Source organism: Pan paniscus, chromosome 6 (genome assembly GCF_029289425.2).
Source record: "Pan paniscus chromosome 6, NHGRI_mPanPan1-v2.0_pri, whole genome shotgun sequence".
Lineage (NCBI taxonomy): Eukaryota > Metazoa > Chordata > Mammalia > Primates > Hominidae > Pan > Pan paniscus.
In genome coordinates this window covers 158894795-158911933 of record NC_073255.2, presented here as the reverse complement: position 1 = coordinate 158911933, position 17139 = coordinate 158894795, and the positions used below count along the sequence as shown (strand labels likewise).

Sequence of the window (17139 nt, the reverse complement as noted above, 5' to 3'; positions counted from 1 at the left end):
TAGAGATGGGGTTTCACCATATTGGCCAGGCTAGTCTCGACCTCCTGACCTCAAGTAACTCACCCACCTTGGCCTCCCAATGTCCTGGGATTACAGGCATAAGCCATGCACCTAGCCTGTTATAAGAATTTTTAATGCCTTTAGTTATATGCTTTTTACCCTTTCTTGGTTCTATCGCTTATTCACTTAAAAAATGACCAAATGCATTGTTCACTTGATTATGCCCATCATTTGTTGACTCACCTTTTTTATTTTTGTGTTTCTTAGAGTAAAATTCCTCACAGTATAATAGGCAAGCACTTGCACACTCTTCTGAGTGACCAGAAAGTTCCCGTACTCCTCACACCCATCGGCAGGCCAGTACTGATCACATTTTCTCTGCAAAAGAAAATGTAGATGTTACTTCCATATTTCAAATGCTCCATGTAACAGTCATTCCCCGAAATCAGTAATGACAGGAATGGACTCCTTCACTCTTCTAAATGTTTTATTTTCTTTATAAGTGACTGAAATTAGTTGTGGAGGAGGCTAGGGATAGAATCTGAGAGCTGAACGAGACTGAGATGAGGTAGCCTAAATTTTCCCCTTTCAGATAAGGCAAGTGAGTCAGAAGATTCAGGTTACAGAGCCAAGACTAAAATCCATGTCCTGTGAATTAAAATCGATTTCACTCTACATTGCTTTTCAATGAGTCCCATTTACTTCTCCCACAGTATGAAGAATGCGTTTAAAAGGCAGACAGCATGATTCATAATGAAACTTTTTGACTAACAGTATTAACAGTTTCCCTTTAGCTGTCATATTTACTAAAAAAGAATCCCAAATAACTCTCAAAACTTTGGCTCCTTCCTAATGCTGACTCTATTAAAACTAATTTAAAGTACCTTTAATTACTTTTTTGGGGATGACATAACAGATTATCTACATACCCTTCCTTTCTCCACGAGGTTTGTTATCATGACAATAACTTCCACATTATGTTCCCATATCATTCTCCAGAAATCTTCAGCTGTGGATTTCAGTGGGCCTTGGGCAGCAATATAAGCTTTTGGTCTGTTGTAGCCCTGAAGAATTAAATGACAAATGCTTCCTACTAACTGATTTATACGTCATCTTTAACTGTACAATACCTAAGTTTTTAAGGTCAGCATACTTTTTCATAAAAGAAAACCATAAAAAATAAACTTGCAAAGTTGGAGAAATTTGATGGTACCAACTAAGATAGCTACTCTTGGTTAGAAAATACTCTTGGTTAGGAAGCAGAAGGATCCCTATCATTTTTGTAAAAAAAAAAAAAAAAAAACAATAGCTCTCTTTGCTTTGACGCCACTATAATTCTGTGCATTTGTATTCCAAGTGTATTTAATCCATTTGCGATCTACTTGCTATGCTTAAAATCAAGTCTTTAATAGCACTGCTTTGAAATGTATTTTAGGCACTGGGCTCAGATATCTACAACAGCTAAAAAAGCATCTGGAGTGTAACCTCCTTATTCTACTTCAACGTGCTGAGAAGTGCTAATCATTATTAGCAATTCGTCACTGTGTCCCATTTTGTACAAGATGTTTTATGAGCATAATATGCATTGGCTGTTTTCCCACCCAAATCTCATCTTAAATTGTAGTTTCCATAATTCCTGTGTGTTGTGGGAGGAACCAGGTGGAAATAATCGAATCATGAGGGTGATTTCCTCCACGCTGTTCTCGTGAGAGTGAGTGAGTTCTCATGAGATCTGATGGTTATAAAAGGGGCTTTCCTCCTTACTGGGCACTCATTCTCTCTCCTGCCCCTCTGTGAAGAGGTGCCTTTCACCATGACTGTAAGTTTCCCGAGACCTCCCTAGCCATGCAGAACTATGAGAAAATTAAACCTCTTTTCTTTATAAATTACCCAGTCTTGGGTATTCCTTCATAGCAATGTCCTTCATAGACTAATACAGAACGTGAACCTTAATCTTTCATCTATGCAAAATGGAAGCATCAACCCTGATGTGGAGATGAGGAACCTAAAGCTCAGAGGAGTTAAGTGGCTTTCCAAAGTCCCACAGCTAGCCAGTGGCAGAGATGGGATTCAAAATCAGTTCTAACTCCAGATCTCATGTTCATTCTGACATGCATATTTCCTCCTCAGGAAGCATGAAACGGTTGCCTGTAACAAACCCACTTTATACTTATGTACTCATTTATTTGAATTCAGTGTTCCACACAGTATTAACCTGAAGCCAGCTAGACTGAGAGGTGCATCTTAGGGAAGTAATTGAGTTCTGCTGACATTCAGGTGATCACAGTGAAAAACCAATTTAGTTAGTGAGCAGTCTACAGTCTCTGGAGAGTCCCAGTAAGTTCCACAAAGCTGGGTATCCTGAGGAATACCCAAAATTATAAAGGTTGATAACTGGATTAATAATCATGTTTGCCTTTTAATCAGTACTACTATGGACATTTTTTGTTCATCAGCTAAATGCACATCCTTGTGCCAGGAGCTATGGGAAACTTAAAATAAGCCTTGGCCCTGCCCTTCACATTTTTTTTTTTTTTTTTCTGAGACAGAGTCTCGCTCTGTCGCCCAGGCTGGAGTGCAGAAGTGCGATCTCGGCTCACTGCAATCTCCGCCTCCCGGGTTCACGCCATTCTCCTGCCTCAGCCTCCCGAGTAGCTGGGACTACAGGCGCCCACCACAACGCCCGGCTAATTTTTTTTTGTATTTTTAGTAGAGACGGGGTTTCACCGTGTTAGCTAGGATGGTCTCGATCTCCTGACCTCGTGATCTGCCTGCCTCAGCCTCCCAAAGTTCTGGGATTACAGGCGTGAGCCACCGCGCCCGGCCCTACCCTTCACATCTAAAGAGTTAGAAACCTATCTGAATCTACCTATTCCACCCTGAAGGTACATTCCCATCATGAATTCCTTTCCTCACTCAGGAGATAAACCAAGTAAAATAGCTTGAGTGTCATTTAATATGAAAATTTTTAGTCATAGGGTCTCTTAAAAATTATTTACTGTTACTTTACCATTTTTATTCTCTATCGAATAACATGACATTAAGCACTAGTATATGTATGCATGTATGGCATTATGGTATAATAATTCAGTCCAATATGATTTCTATAAAATTTTCAATTAAAACATGCTTACATCAACATAATTGGCATTGATATAATCAGTCAGTTTGCCATCCTTTTCAGCAAGCTGTGCTAGCTTAACCCTGCTATGATCATCTGTAATATAAAGAGAATATATTTCATTGTAGCACAGACTACTTTTCAGCACAAAGATAATTCATATTTGCATAATAATTTATTTCATTCAATTAAAATCAACACAAGCAATCATTTACTTTCATAGGCTTTTTGGGGATACAGAGACAGCAAAGAAAACAAAGACAAATATAAAAAGAATCTCCACCCTCAGGAACATTTCTAAGGTAATAGGTGAAACTAGGGTATATACACAGGTGTCAAGTGAGAGGTGCAATGTAGTGGAGGGATATGAAAACAGAAATTGTTTTGGTTTGAGATAAAGGTTTCTATAGAGGTTGACATCTGAAGTTGGTCTTTTAAACGGAATTTTAAGGTTGGTTACAAGGGCTGTGAACAGTGGAGAGCTTCTCGAAGAGATGAAAATGTGATGGGTGGGGAGGCTCACAAAGCTAGGTAAGGATGAACAGGAGGCTGATGAAGGAAGAAGAGATAGAGAAGAAAGCCAAAGGTTCCCTAGGAAGTTTCTGTGAATGGTTACAGCAAACAGCTCTTTCAGGAGGAGCCTCAAAGAGAAACTGCTTCAAAAGGAGGCAGGAGAACAGCTGCTCAAGCACAGAGGAGGTAGATAGCACACTGCCAGTGAAAACAGGATGGATGCAAAATCTGGGAAATGATATAAGGTATAACTATGGTAATTCAAAGTATGATTACAGGAGTTTGAGATTAAATTCAGTTCTACAGAAAAACTATTTATTTGGAGAAAATACATATGAGAAATAAAGTATTACTTGAAGGAAACATGGCAGTTTCACTGAGAAGATTATTCTTTTCCAGGATGAAGAAGTGAATACAGACCAAACCAAAACAAGTTAAAGAGATACTCTGGGATATGAATACTTCTGTGATGGTAACAGGTCACAGTGATACAGGAATGTATGTGCAAATAGACGTATGGCAACTGACAGATGGGTCTCAATGTCAGGGTGACCTATTTTTGTAGTTTGGTTTTAATAGTTTTAGAATTTCTGGATTGTTTTTCTTTATCTCTAAAATTGGACAATTTCCTATCTTGCCTGGTTGTTTCAGGGATTAAATGAAATAACTTATTTACCGTGCCAGCCACATAGTAGGTAGGGGTTCATCAAATGTTAATCTCTGTCTCCTTCTTAATTACCTGATGGGTATGTTCTATTTAGCTTGTAGAGGAAAGTCTAATCATTTTATCTCAAGAAGCAAGTGAGTTTTATGTGTAGCCAGGATAGACGCAGTTCAGGAAGACAAACATAAAGCCCTCTACTAAAAAATAAAAATTAGTGTAAACTCTGTGGAAAGAATGGCAACATCTATACAAACTATATAAGAGATCATGATAGTAACAGGGAGAAGAGTGCAGCTCCATTGGCTTTCAGAACTAGAATGAAACCAGAATTTAAATAACCTCGTTGGTAATACCATGGTCCTATGAAGCCAGGAAGGGCCGCGCCACTGAATATATAGAAAGGGTATAAGTAGAATGTTTATTTGTTTGTTTGTTTGTTTTTGGAGTGGGGAGGGAGCACGAAGATGAATTTTAGGAGATGAAGGGGAATATAAACAAAAATAAGAGGGAACAAATGCAACCAGAAGTGCTAGAAGACAGAAGAAAGACAATAATTTCATAGAGAAATATTAGGTAAAATTGCACTAATGAAAAAAGTCAGATAGCTGCTCATTGAGGAGAAAGGGAGAGAGAACGGCTAAGAAAACAAAGAGAAAGAAAGAATTAAAAGAAAGAATCCAACTAATTCTTTATAAGACCCCAGGAAGAATGCCAAGAAAGGGAGGAAACAGGTAAAGGTAGAAGAAAAAAGAGAAAGTTTAAAGAAAATGTAATTCGGTTGGTAAATTCACATAAGAGTAAGCAAATCCTAGGTGAAAATAGGACCAAGTCATATAAATAATGACAAAAACCACCAAGGGAGATGTACAGTCTATGAAAGAAAGAACAAAAGAAAGAATTGGATTAAAATTCTAAGTTTGTTTTGTTTAAATAAAACAGATGTTATTAATTGCAGAAGGTATTTAAGTCAGAGTGATATAATGCTACATATTATCTAACACAAGTCTTATTATTCCCTGATAAAAAGGCCCCAAACAGCCACACTAAGGTCAGCTCTCAGATGACTTCAGGACACTTTTAAAAGGCACCAAAATGGCAATGATATTGAAGTCAGAGCTGATTTAAGAATATACTTACAGGCAACGATATTTATGTATCGATTCTTGTGCTTGTTGTCTGGGTGGTTGGAGCTGTCTGCTGTAATACCTAAGTCAACAGTACAGCTCTGCACTTCCTGTAAAAAATTATATGTAAATCATTTTAACACACATTCTTTCAAACAACGTGCCTTAAAATATAGTAACGAAGACAAAACAAACAAAATAATCTATCAAATGAAATTTTTTAAAAGTTACAACTACTTCTTGGCTAAAAGAAAATGCAGTGAAATAATGCCTTACCTGGTAAAACTCTTTCAGTGTCTAATGAGGGAATGAATGCCAAAAAAGTAAAGAAATCAAATTCCACAGCACACGACAAATGAGAAAAAAAAGCGTTCATATTAGGTTTACAATGGAAAACTATGATCATGCAATAAATACATTTGTCAAATACTAACACAACAGAATGTTTCAAACAGTTGCATGCAAATCAAAATGTCTAATAATTTGGAACTTTAAAATTATGTAAAAGAAAACATAACACTTTTAAAAGGAGATAGTGATGTCATAATATGATGATTTTAAAAATGCAGATGAGAGGAATCACATATTCCATGATACATTTTGTCATATTAGTCAGATTGGCTAATATCCAAATTTTATTTTATTTGACCATAGTAGCACTATTTGAAACTCTGAATTAGTGATATACTTTTTTGTTTTTATTTTTTGGGGGGTTACTTTAAAAAGTAAACAGCTTCCTATTAGGTGGTTTGTAACAGATTTAAGGCTATCAAAACATTAATCATTTCCTAAAAATTTTAAAAATTATACACACTACATCATTTTGAAACAAAATTTAGATAGCATAACACTCTAAATATTTAATTAGTAGACCTCTTTTTGTTTAAACTTCAGTAAGTAAAGAAAATTTATTTCTGCCCATTTTTTAATTAAAAATGAGTTAATATGCTTTCAGAAATATTTTCTAACTATATGTTTAGAATTTATAATTATTTAGTATTATATAATAAAATAAAAGCCTTATAATTTCTGAGAAAGTAGATAACCAAAATAAAAATCTGATTCATCAGCAAATGGCCCAATCTCCCTCCACATAACCTTTTAAGGCTTCTTTTGCAGCAAGTCATTCTGAACAATTAAAAGCAATTTGATGTAAGAACCACTTAAAAGGTATAACACTATTAGTTACTAAGCTAATTATTCAGTTAATGTAAAATTTTCTTGAATCAGGCAGTGAGTTAAAAGAGATAGAATTAAGAAAAAACTTTAAAAGTGAAAACATGAGGTTATTTTATTAATTTAATTATTTTGGACTGCTTAATAATATTCAAAATGATTTTATAGTTATGAAAACCATGAATTTGTATATGTTGTCAGTAATTTATATTATAAATTGTCTATTTTTTCTTATTTTGTTGGATGTTAGCCTGATAATTTCTATCAGTTAACACTGAAATTAACATTGAGTTAACACTATAGCATGCGTAACCTCTAGCCTGTCAAAATAATAAAAAATAATTTGATGTTTTAGACATGTAATTATTTATATTATTCCACCCTACTTAGTACTGCCTCACACTGCTTTCTTATTCAATGTAGCTATGATTTAGATTTCTTTTAGAATTAAATAAATTGGCTTCTATTATTTTTAAATTAGTAAAAACATATCATACCTCTCTTTCTTTTGATTTCTTAAAGCTTTCTAATGTATAACATTTTGCCTCCCTAAATAAATAATGATGGGTGTGAGTCCTGGGAAGCAACTGCTGGGTGCAGTGGGGAAAGAAAATCAGGAGAGAGTGGATTTTGTGATTAGGCTCACAGCTCAAAGTACTTCAAAGAGGGAGGTCCACAGAGCCACTGGGGTTAGGGGAGAGAGAAGCAAAAATGCAATATGAAGCTCTCTAGTGGGGAATGGCCAGCGGGCAGGCTGAAGACAGCCTTCCTGCTTACAGCTACAGTGGAAAGGACATGAGTTTTTAAATCACAGACTTAGGTTTGAATGGAACTCTGTTATTTATCAGTTGTTAATTAAATTCTATGAAGTCTGATTTCATCAATAATATGAATAGAAATAATAACAAGTAATTCCCAGAGATGGGTGAAAGTTGAATGTGAAAGCATGTAGTCCACTGACATGTAAGAAGGTGTTCACAAAGGGTAGCTTTTATTTTTTGTGGTTTTTATTGTTACCTTTGTGCTTACAGCTCTCTATTTTGAAAAATCTACTTAGCTGATAGTTCAGTGGGCCATGATAAATTTGCAGTAAATTTCTCTGCCCTTCTGTCTAAGAGTATTTTAACAGAATATCATTGGAAAAAACTTACTGATTTTGAAGTTCAAATTTTTTTAGAAATGCATATTTTCTTGAAAAGAAGATACATTTTTACCTGGTATAATGTAAGTGTTATCTAAATGCTTTTGCATTAACACTGGTGTACAAATCACAGTTAAGAATTTTTATGTAATTTGGCTGGAAATCATGAAATTTAGTAGTTTAGTATAATTTATATAATTTAGAAAATTAAAAAGAATCATTGTTATTAATTCAGATTTTAAAAAAGAATATTAAAGATTTGTACTTTATGGAAGAAAATGAACAATGTTTTTTATGTTTCCACCAGTACAACTTGGCTTTTAAAATAGAAAACCAATTGTCTAAATTATATGGTAACTATAACACATCTCCTAAACACATACGTAATTATGGAACTCATATTTTTACTAGAAGTGCAAATGGTTGCACTGTCTTTAGGTCAAGAAATAGCCTATTGCTGAATCTTTTAAATTTTACTATTTTCTATATTATTTAAAATAGACATATTAAAATCATACCTCAAATTCTTCAGTAAACCCACTACTTGCATGTAAATCTGCAACATGCTTTGGAAAGTGCTTTATTGGAATTGCTCCGACATCATCTACGTGAATAAAAAAATTGTGTTAGAGAGCATAATTTAACAGAAATAAACGTACCTATCACTTATAAAGTAGCTTCTGAAACAACTTCAATTATATGTATAATTCTAACTAAATCTCAGCATTCAATTGTTAAGCAACAATTACCAATTTTCTCTACATTTATTATCAATCAAAACCTGTATTTCAGAAATCTGATTTGTTCAGCAATCTCTTTTCCTTCTATACCTAAAGATAAAATCACTTATTTTCAATGTTAATTTATAAATACCACCATAGCCCCACTCCTTATCAGTGGACTGCATCTTTTGATGGACAACTTTCTTTAACATGCCTGGATGTTGCATGTAAATTCTGAGAAAAAATGTAGAAATAATATAGTTTCAATTTTAGTGTGGACCAAGCATAATAAATAGTGTAATTTCGGTTTTGTAAAACTGTACAATTTAATGTCTTACAGTCAAATAGATGTTTACATTTGAAAACATTTTTTCCTTCTCTCTGTAAATAATAGAAAACATTTATATAGAGAATTTCATTAAGGATAATGTCAAAAGCCTTTGGGACTTTTAATCTGTAAAATTTCAAGAATTCTAACTTGAAAATATGCTATGTAAACAAAGTCATTGAATCTGTTAATTAATTGTGAAGGGGCCAAATTATTTTAACTGGTTCTGATTTTTTCTTCTTTTCCTGGAAAGACTTTCTTAGACTGAACATATTACTAGTTCACAGTATGCAATTTTACAAGTGATTTCTCTGACAAGGAAACATCAAACACATTTCACTAGAAACAGTTATTTATATCAACAGATGTTCAGCATTTAGGCCATCTAATATTTTAAAGCTTCAGTTACCAAGAATTTGCTGATAAAAAAAACTGGAATCCATCTGTTCTCTCTCTTAGATGAGTGGATCTGAATACTAAAATTGAATTAGTCAGTCAAGCTTAAGAAACACTAGACAAAGGTGTAATTCTACCTTCACACTTATAGAAGGATCTTGCTTAGAAGAAGCTTTTATAATTAGATAAGAAAACAGAAATGATTTGTCACATGTAAGTCATTAGTCCTAGTAAATGTCCTTCAAACCCCTTGATGTTATCCTGCACAGCCAACCTCCTTTCATAAGTAGACTAGTACCTTTTATTGACAGTCAGGTATTTTGGTAATTTCTTTTATTAATTGGTCTGCAAGTAAGTGAGACTAACATTCATTTTGCTCTCTGATTTTTACACGAAAACATGCATATTCAGGTGATCAAGAGGGAATCTTTGAGAACTGAACAAGTGAAATAAGGAGATGCCCTTGGATCACCACTCTTTTGACACTCAAAACAGGGGAGTTTGGATCTCCTGGGCTAGGTCTGATTTTGTATTATTTTATTTGTTAAAAATAAACCATGTTGGACTTTGGATAAAATTTTAGTTAATCTGCATACCCATGCTGATGGGGTATGCAGAAGAGACATGTTTGGAAGTGAAGGGAATCAAAATGTAACAGATAACTGAGAGCTGTTGGTCTAAAAATTCTAAATATGGCAATGAGACACTGTGGTACTAAAATAATAGTATTTTAATGTAAACTAGAAAAACAAATAAAACAGTGGTGCTTAAAGACACAGACTTGACAAAAGAGGAAAAACAGCAAACACAATTCCTAAGTTTATAAGGCACAAAAAGAAAATATCATAGTTAAATATATATAAATAATATATATAACATATGACATAAACATATAACAAACATCAACATATAAATGTAAAATATAAATAAAATGTTTGACTTTTTTTCTGCTTTTTAAGTCATGAGATTTCAGAAGATAACATCCTGTAGAACTTGAGCCTCTAGCAATGGAATATGGAGCATCAGTCAGAGAATTTAAAAAGTGCCATCTGTGAAATGATCCCATAGATGAATTTCTCCTTTTGTATCCCTACTTTCTTAACTTCTCTTTCCTTTTATTGTCCTCTATTTCCCAGATCACACAATTCTAGACCACTATTTTTTGTTGCCACTTTTCAATCCAAGATGTTATAAAATGTTAATTAAATAAGTGGCTTGAATATGCAACATGTCCATGTAGCAAACCTGCACATGCACCCCTTGAATTTATATTAAAAATGAGTGGCTATGATTTTACTTATAGTGTAAACTCTAGGATTAATGGATGTCTCTATCAAAATGACCCTGGCTACCTTTGAATACTGTTATTCAGATAAATTATGATAAAAATAGCTAAAGTCTTCCCAAATATTCAGCTGTTCAACATTTTGAGAGATTATTTCAAGCAACCATATATTGCTTGTGTTCATGGCTTTTCCTGCTATTACCACCACAATTTTATAGATCTTTTCTTCTAATGTAGGTTAAAAAAAAAAAAAAAAACCTTTTCTCACATAAACTCAAGTAATCAGAAAGGAACAAGACTTTATCCTTATTTTTGTCATTTTTTTCCCATCCACATTTTCTGCATTGACTTAATCTGACTTTTGTTGCTTGGGTTTCCATTAACATAATAGGAATAAGTAAAAGTCACCATTATTCTTAACTAATATTTTATTGCTATAAATGTTTATGTTTTTAACATAATACACCTGAACAATTATAAACTATTTTTGCAATATCATCTGTATGATTAAGAACGTTTAAAATTAATGAGGACAGAATATAAACCTGAGTACCTGGAACATAATGTAATAAATATTTGGGGCAACACAAAAATTTACTAATCTACATTATAGCAATTTGCATAGTGTCCCAATAAAAACAAACCTTTCAACATTGTGCTTTTTGTTCAACATCTACCAGCTACTCATGGTCACACTTTAAGCCATTACCTGAAATTGGAAAGATAGGTGTTGGAGGTGTGGATATAACTCTAGGGGATGTACTGTCCTCTAAGTAAAAGTGTGCAGTCTGGAAGCATTTCCTGGAAATAAAAGAACACAATTTATACTACTAGTTGCTATGGATAATAAGACAATTTCTGAGCTGCTTGAAAATTTTAATAGAAATCTCCAGAATTAAAACAAAAGCAGGTATATACCCAGAAGAGGGATTGCTGGATCTACATACATTTTAACAAGTCACAAGATATTAAATTATAAAATTTATCTCAGTTTTACCTGTAGCAGATGCAGAAGAGCAAGTAGATATCAGGCATGCTAAAAGCACAGACAGAATTTGAAGTTGTAGCTGGGTTCAAAGTGATACTTTGTTAATACAGGAAACCTCAATGCCCTACATATTCTTCCATTGTGGCTATAATACCCAAAATGTCCTGCCATCTTGGATAGAGCCAGAGAAGAAAAGAAATAATGTCCAAAGCTATTTTCACTCAACATTTAAATGACTATGTTCTTCTTAGCATATACAGCTGCTAGCAAAAAGCAGCAAGCTATGTAGAAATGAACTATGTAGAAATTACCTACACAGTCCATAGTACATAGAAATGAACTATGAACTATGTAGAAATGAAACTACACAGTGGTAACATTTTGATGAAAAAAGAAAGTGGCTTCATGCTGTAATAATGCAGGAGTGACAGAACTTAAATGAGAAAATAATGAGCATACAACCAAAAATAGGGGTGATTTTCTTCCCAACAGATGCTAGCCTTGTTGATGAGGGTTTCGAGAATGAATATATTCAGATTCAGTGACAGCTATGATCTACAATGTCACCTGAATCTATTTTCATTCGGATAGTAAGAGTAGCATCTGGTAAGAGCACACCACAAACTATCGACAAGAGCAAAGAACCAACTACTGCTATAAAGTAAAGCCAACCATCTTTAATTTTAAAAATTGGATAATTAAAACTGCTAATGACACTCTTTGATGTAGGTCATTTAATTTATTTGGAGCAATATTCATGAGTGGTTAAATTGAAACACTTGAGTTCTGTTTGACTGAAAACGACAATCTCACTTTCCATCTAAACCTTCAAGCTACAAGGCATTTATCCTAATGAGTTTTAATGTAACATTTGTTCTTATATAGTGACACACCTAAATCTTTATTTTTTTCTAGTAAATTAGTTCCTTTAGATAAAATTCTTGAATGGCTTCTCACTGCAATTAGAATTACATTCAGTTATGTTAGCAAGGGCTTTAAGACCTTTTTAATCCCTGACCTGGCCCCCAACCTACTTCAGTAGCTTCCTTTCCTGCAACTCTCTCCCTCACCCACCAGGATCCAGCACACACTGGTCCTCTCCTTCACCTCTGAAGAAGCCCTGTCAGTAGCTTTTCAGGGCCTTGACTCTTGCCATTCCCCCTGGCTTCCTGCCTCCTTCCCATCACTTTTGCATTGGCCCAAATGCCGCTCCGAGTTTTCCACTGATCATGACAGCTAAGTGTCAGGCTATCTCACTAAGTCACTACTCTTTGCCTTTTTGTCTGCTCTGTGGCACATCACTATTTGAAATACTATTATGTTTTTATTTGTTTTATATGTTTATAATTGGTCTCTTCTTATCAGAATATAAGCCCCACAAGGCAAACTACTTTGTCTCAATCAATGCAGTGTGAGTCTTTATTGCTCGGGAGCATGTGTGTCATGTTGGAGGTAACCCCGAAGCATTTCTCTGATGAATGAACTTCTATAAGTAGGAGTGGTGTAAAATTATATAGTTTACTTATAACCTTAATGTCAAAAGCAAATAAACAAAAAATTTAAAGCAATGACGTACATAGCAAAATTAGTCATCTACTGTGGTAGTATAAGCCTTTGATAATCACACCTGAGAGAAGATATATTGAGAGAACACAGAAATATCTTCAAGAGAGAGCAGGTCGAATAAGAGAAAGGTGAGTGGATACAGAAACAAGTGTCAAAGGGACCCTCCTAACTAGGTTAATATCCTGGAAAATGGAGAGTATGGCAGACTGATGAGGAATGAGAGACATGAGGGCCACAGAAACTATCCTACAGAAGGCCCACATGAGCAGAATTGAAACCAGATTGTGACAGAAACTATACAGAAAGTTTGGCTTATCTGTGCAACTGTGAATGGAGCATATTCTGACATATTGATGTGGAAACACTGGACTTGATACATGCTTTTAAGATCACAGAATTAAAATCCCTTTGATTTCTCCAAAATATAGTTACACAAGCTGGTGAAATGTTTTAAAAAATATTTCAACGAATCTTAACGTTGTAAAATGCCTTTAAAAAGCTAGTGCAGTATCACAGCTGATACAAGAATCCCTTCAACAGCATCTCTAACCTATGGTTAAGAAGGTCCAGTTTGAATACCTTCAGTGAGAAGGAGATCACTCCTTTTGAATCCTCCTTATTTCCTAGATTTTATTTTTTCTTCTACTAACTCAAAACTCATTCCCTTCTAAGTATTTACAAATGGTACTCAAAGAACAGGTCTTCTTGATCCACTGTTAACAGCTCTAATGGATTCATATCTATCTCCCTTTTACTTTTGCCCATATATTCTAGTTATGTATTTTACAGATATTTAGATTATAATATCCAAGGCTTTTCAATACTTAAACCCTACCTGTCTGTGGTCCACACCCTGTTAGACTTTTCTTATTGAAGTTTATATTCTAACAATATAATCACATTGTAGATAAATAAATCTGCCTTTTCTCTCCTGACTCAGTATTTATCTATTCTGCTTTAAACATTCCTCTACGTCTAACCAAAATATCTCACTGGCCAATATGCCAGACAAACACTGTCTTCTTTCAAGACAGCTCAGAGGTTATCTTCTCTGTGAAATGGCCTTTCATTTCCTAAGCAGCCTTTAGCACCACAGCTTCTCCTTTTCCACTGCACCTAACCCAAATTTCTATTCACAAAAGCCTACATAAAGACTGTTTTGGCTGGGCGTGGTGGCTCACGCCTGTAATCCCAGCACTTTGGGAGGCCTAGGCAGGCAGATCACCAGAGGTCGGGAGTTCAAGACCAGTCTGACCAACATGGAGAAACCCTGTCTCTACTAAAAATACAAAAAATTAGCCGGGCGTGGTGGCACATGCCTGTAATCCAAGCTACTCAAGAGGCTGAGGCAGAAGAATTGCTTGAACCAGGGAGGTGGAGGTTGCGGTGAGCTGAGATCGCACCATTGCACTCCGGCCTGGGCAACAGCAGTGAAACTCTGTCTCAAAAAAAAAAAAAAAAAAAAGAAAAGAAAAAAAAAAGAAAAGACTGTTTTGAAAAACACACCTAAACAATCTAAGAGTAATCATCATTTCCTGGACATTATTGTACATTATTTATTTTAAGTATTTTTCTTAATTGGTGGTTAGTGTAATTATTTTGTATTATATTTGTTTTGTGCTTATATCTTTATTACATTTTTAAAAGATGGGGCCATATCTCTTGATTTTATGTAAACCCAACTCTTAATACTGTGCCAGGAGTAGAACAGGTGTTCAATATTTGTTGAATGATTAGATGGATTTCTAATAGCAAGTAAATCCCACCAATCATATGTTGTTCAGCTGCATCCTGGATTCCCTTACCTACCTTAGCCTCAATTGGGATAACTTGAAATCTCAAAACATTTTGGAGGGAGAGATAAGATATATAGGTAGAGAAGGATGGATGAGTGGGTGGCTGGATGGGCAGACGGATGGATAGAGGATGTACCAATAACTATGACTGAATGGGAAGAAGGCAGCATCTCATAGAATATAAAATGGTAAATTAAAACATGTTGCCATTGAGGTTGAATATGTTGCTAGTGTTCACAGTATTGTGGGTAAACACCAATTCTACTCTTGTCATAAACAAATAAACAAATCTGTAATCAAATCTTTGTTGGTTCTAGATAATAAGTAGCCCAATAACACTATTTGGCATCAATTTCCCTAAAGGACCTTATAAATAATACCAAAAAACTTGTAAGTAAAAAAAAAAAAAATTAAAATAGTATAGGCTGAATTATGGATGAAGGTCATTTGTATATTGGTTAGGTATACTTTGTAGTGCAGTTTTATATAGCATGTGACACTACACTTAAAAGGCAATCTGGTACCAGAAGACCTCCATTCTGGGTTAGTAGACATCTTCAATGACCCACAAATTCAAGTTTAAGATCAAGAGAGAATTCATATTGCTTTTCTTCTCCCTACCCCCAGCCAAAACAATTGTGTTTATGTGAAGTCCTTTTCTATATTGCTTTTGATAGTGTGCCATTTGGTTGGGTATACCTTTGGTACTCTTTAGGTTCCAACTCTTAAAAAAGCTTTCAAAAATTTGCCTTAAAAAAAAAAAAAACTTTTGAAAATCTTCCCTGTTGAAGTCATTTTTGCATCTTAGAAACTTATGGTATGGCCCATGTAAATTATACCATAAAACATCTGGAAAATGATTTCAAGGCATATTATTTAATGTATGACAAGATTCAGTATCTGTAGTCCATCTGTTCAGTATAAGCAGTGAATGTCTTCACGTCTATGTGCTAAGTGTTGATAACTACGTCACCTGCTAATTATCCATCAGGCATGATGAAAAAAGTGATGACTGCCTTAAACTTGTAGACATAGGTCCTATCAATCAATGGTAATCTGATTATTTGATTTACGCCTTTTCATCACAGTATTTATAATGAAAACCTAGAAATGTGTATTATTCCATTCCTGGGTCTGGCTACAATCTTGTTTTTTTTTTTTTCCGAGACAGAGTTTCGCTCCTGTTGCCCAGGCTGGAGTGCAATGGCGTGATCTTGGCTTACCACAACCTCCACCTCCCAGGTTCAAGTGATTCTCCTGCCTCAGCCTCCCAAGTAGCTCAGATTACAGGCATGTGACACCACGCCCAGCTAATTTTATATATATAATATATATAATTATATATAAAATTATATATTATATATAAAATTATATATAATATATAATTATATATAAAATTATATATGATATATAATTATATATAAAATTATATATTATATATTATATATAAAATTATATATTATATATTATATATAAAATTATATATTATATATTATATATAAAATTATATATTATATATTATATATAAAATTATATATAATATATATTATATATAAAATTATATATAATATATATTATATATAAAATTATATATAATATATATAATTATATATAAAATTATATATATATATAAATTCCAAAGTTCTGGGATTGCAGGCATGAGCCACCATGCCTCGCTGGCTACAATCTTAAAGATGATCTAGTGAACCTACCCAAATGGTAAACAGGAGAAACCAAGTCCTAGGTGGGTAATTGACATGCCCAAGGCCATATAGCAAATGCCGGGCAGAACTAGGAAAGAGATCTGGATTTTCTCACTTTGAATTTGTTCTGTCTTTTGGCTAAAATCTGCTTCCTCTGAAAGTTTATATAAAAAATAAGGGGAATATTTTGAGTTAGGTAAATTAGGCAAAATAGCAGATTTATTATAAAACTTTGAGATTAATTTCTCATTAAAATAGGTTAGAAACATACTTAAATATTTTCTTCTAAGAATTTTATAGTTCTTACACTGATGTCTATGGTCCCTTATGAGTTCATTTTTGTGTATAGTGTTAGAAAAAGGTTCAATTTGTATGTGAATATTCAATTGTCCTAGCACCATCTGTTGGAAGGACTATTCTTTGCCCATTGAAAAGTCTTTGGATCCTTGTCTAAAATCCATTGATCGTAAACATAAGATTTCTGGGTTCTCAGTTCGATTCCATTGATCTATATGTCTATTCTTATGGCAGTACCAGACTCTCTTGATTCCTGTAGCTTTCAATTAAAGTTTTGTAACTGGGAAGCATGAGTCCTTTAATTTTGTTAAATTCTTAG

General features: G+C 34.1%; 1 protein-coding gene across 4 annotated transcripts in view; it reads right to left on the bottom strand.

Moving 5' to 3' along the window:
- The window catches only part of PTPRZ1 (protein tyrosine phosphatase receptor type Z1), a 190685-nt gene that overhangs the window by 22262 nt on the left and 151284 nt on the right, over window positions 1-17139 (bottom strand). For 2 of the 4 annotated variants that reach the window (XM_003808636.6, XM_008960704.5), the window contains exons 14-20: window positions 11180-11271; window positions 8258-8343; window positions 5699-5719; window positions 5436-5532; window positions 3135-3217; window positions 930-1064; window positions 244-378 (exon numbers count right to left, since the gene is read on the bottom strand). In XM_003808636.6, coding sequence (XP_003808684.4) covers window positions 244-378; window positions 930-1064; window positions 3135-3217; window positions 5436-5532; window positions 5699-5719; window positions 8258-8343; window positions 11180-11271 — 649 coding nt within the window. The remainder of the gene's footprint in view (window positions 1-243; window positions 379-929; window positions 1065-3134; window positions 3218-5435; window positions 5533-5698; window positions 5720-8257; window positions 8344-11179; window positions 11272-17139) is intronic. The other 2 variants (XM_008960703.5, XM_008960705.5) reach the window with 1 other exon arrangement.